Source organism: Nicotiana sylvestris, chromosome 12, assembly GCF_000393655.2.
Source record: "Nicotiana sylvestris chromosome 12, ASM39365v2, whole genome shotgun sequence".
NCBI lineage: Eukaryota > Viridiplantae > Streptophyta > Magnoliopsida > Solanales > Solanaceae > Nicotiana > Nicotiana sylvestris.
Window position 1 is genome coordinate 123,575,431 of NC_091068.1, and position 2,685 is coordinate 123,578,115.

The window sequence follows — 2,685 nt, forward strand, 5'->3', positions numbered from 1 at the left end:
TCAAGCCCTTACCCAATCTCTGGTTATTCAAACAAACGCAGAGTTGAATCTCTATTGGTGTCCTAATGCACCTTAATCATTAGGTTACGACTCTTCAAATGTAACCCAGTTCCCAAAAGGAACGAGTTGTCCCTCCAAATGTCATAAACCCAATCGCGAGAAAAAAGGGGCGCGACAGAGACATACCCGAAGGCTACTTCCATATTAAAGGCTACAGCTGAAATAATGCGGCTCGGAGACGTCCGACTTCCGCCATAAGTTAAAGACCTTCTAATAATTTGAGAAAACCAGTTAAATCAGGCTACCCTCGGCAAAAGAAAATAAAAAAGGACTTCGATGAAATCAGCGCTCGAATAATTGAAAGGCTTCGATAACATCTGCCTCCGAAAAAACCTCAAGAGGTATTCAATTATCGTAAAGCAAACGGATTACAAATGAGGTTCCGATATATTAAACCTTCGAAAAACCCAACGGGTCAAAAACACATGATAAGTCATAAAGAAATTTTTACTAATTCTTTTAGCCGAAAAGAGGGAAAAATTATAGCCGTCTTAGAGGCCGAATTGGCCCAACTTAAAGAGCCTAAGGGCTGACTTAAAAGAGCCTAAGGGTCGACTTAAAAGAGCCTAAGGGCCAAATCATGTGGAGTTCACTCTCACTCAATTCAGACTCGAGAGTCCCGTCATCCCGAGCTCACATCAAATCAACTTAAACATAGCTCGAGGATTAACAAAAACCTTAAGAGGTAATATACTATAAGTTTGAAGATCGCCCATTGATCACTAAAAAAACCCAAGGGTTTGTTATATTCTGAGTTCGAGCCCGTGTTCACTTGATTATTAGGATTATAACATCAAAAAATTTCACAAAAAAAAATGAAGCAAAATTCAATACAAATCAGACACAAAGTGAAAAGAAAGGGGAATTCCTTTTATTCATAAAGAGTATTTACATTTCCCATAAAGGGCCTTACACAAAAACAAAAGCAAAAGAACTTAATCTACTTTTGAGGCCACACCCTCGGGAACCACATCTTTGGGGGCCATATCCTCGGAAGTCGTGTCCTTTGGAGCCACATCTTCGGGAACCTCCTCCTCAGGGACTCCATCCTCATCTCACCTGTCCTCAAAACCATTAGCGGAATCTTCATCATCAGAAGAAACGAGGAACCTGACATCGGTTTCCATCGCCTTTGCTTGATATATCTCTTCAATAAGGTCGAAGCCCCGGGCATGGATCTCTTCAAGGGTCTCACTCTGAGATTGGCACTTAGCCAGATCATTGCTCCACTTTTCCCGGTCAGAGGCCTCACTTAGCTTTGCTTGAATAGCCTCGACATCCCTTAAGTATACGACGATGGTTTTATCGGCAGTGACCTTCGTCCTCTCCACTTCGGCTCTGGCTTCAGCAACCTCAGCCTCGACTTTAGCAAGTTTGGCCTCGAGCTCCTCAATTTTCTTGTCCTGGGCCAGATTTTTCACTTTAGCACCCTGGAGTTGGGTCTCAGCCAAGGCCAGTTGAGCTAAAGCAACTTCTTTATCAACAACGAGCCGATCCATACTTTCCTTCCATCCGTTGCAATCAGCCTTAACCTGATCGACCTCGCCCCGAAGCTGCCCGATCATCTCCAATTTTTGCTGCAGCTAAGACATTGAAGTGTTAGCCTCCACAGTAAGGCCAAGAAGACCATACTCTTTCAAAATCACGATTACCTACTTGTCCAGCTCGGCTTCGTTTTTACGAGCCTTGACCAAATTCGTCTGAAGATCCTTGAGCTCCTCCTCCTTTTGACTACAAAGGATCCTCGGGGTCTTCTCTTCATCCGAAGACTTCTTAAGCTCAGCCTCACATTGGCTCAGCTCGGCCTTTAATTTGGTAATGGCCTACAAAAAAAGCAAAAAGTTATAAGTTAAGAGAAAGGGAGAAGAAGAAAAATTTACAACAGCGGGAGCTAACACTTACTTGGGAAAAAAGGCGTTGAGCCTCCTCGAAGAGGGTAGATGCATCATTGAGGTCAACAACATCATCGACCCAAGTAAAGTAGTTCCGGAAAGGATCTTCTTCACTAGGGACTCTGCTCAGGTCAGTATCTCGTAGAGCTCGAGCTTCATTCATCGTCTCCTCAGAAAAAGATTGTAAGGAAGGAGAATGACCCATTGTCATAGCCCCAAGCAAGTCACTCGGGGCACTCTGTTCGGCCTCAAGCGTCTCGGTACTTGTCCCCTGTGGTATACTTGTCGGAGGAGAGGGAATAATCTCGACTCTTCATTCATCATCTCCTCAGAAAAATATGGTAAGGAAGGAGAATGACCCATTGTCACGGCCCCGAGCAAGTCACTCAAGGCACTCTGTTCGGCCTCGACCATCTCAGTACTTGTCCCCTATGGTATACTTGTCGGAGGAGGGGGAATAATCTCGACCCCGGGTGATTAGGGGCTTTGCCCGAATCTTCCTTCGGAGTTTCCTTTTCACGAGGCAAGATCTCTGATCCGGAGGGTTTGGCGGCGTCAGCTGGTTTTCTATTTTGCGTCACCAACATTCATTCTTCTCCCTCGTCCCCTTCATCATCCAGAGGCTGGTGGGCCGGGTCTGTGTCTACATGGATAACATTCCTCATGCGTGTTCGAGCAGGAGCCTTTTTGTCCTAGGGGTCTTCGGGTTTCAAAACCCTTTTCCTCTTGTTAT

At 45.1% G+C, this 2,685-nt stretch overlaps 1 protein-coding gene across 1 annotated transcript; it reads right to left on the bottom strand.

Moving 5' to 3' along the window:
- Nucleotides 1-1,115: 1,115 nt before the first annotated feature.
- LOC138883659 (uncharacterized) lies at nt 1,116-2,157 on the bottom strand. The gene is made up of 3 exons (XM_070164356.1): nt 1,963-2,157; nt 1,752-1,883; nt 1,116-1,643 (listed from the first exon to the last, which is right to left on the bottom strand). The coding sequence occupies exons 1-3, from the start codon at nt 2,155-2,157 to the stop codon at nt 1,116-1,118; spliced, it is 855 nt and encodes a 284-aa protein (XP_070020457.1).
- Between the last annotated feature and the right edge of the window lie 528 nt (nt 2,158-2,685).

Bases quoted from the DNA above. Each gene is read 5' to 3' on its own strand.
- LOC138883659 (XM_070164356.1), bottom strand. From the start codon at position 2,157: ATGGGTCATTCTCCTTCCTTACAATCTTTTTCTGAGGAGACGATGAAT. The intron at 1,884-1,962 runs GTAAGTGTTAGC...CTTTTTTTGTAG, and splicing joins CTCAACGCCTTTTTTCCCAA to GCCATTACCAAATTAAAGGC. The intron at 1,644-1,751 runs GTCAAGGCTCGT...TCAATGTCTTAG, and splicing joins AGGATCTTCAGACGAATTTG to CTGCAGCAAAAATTGGAGAT.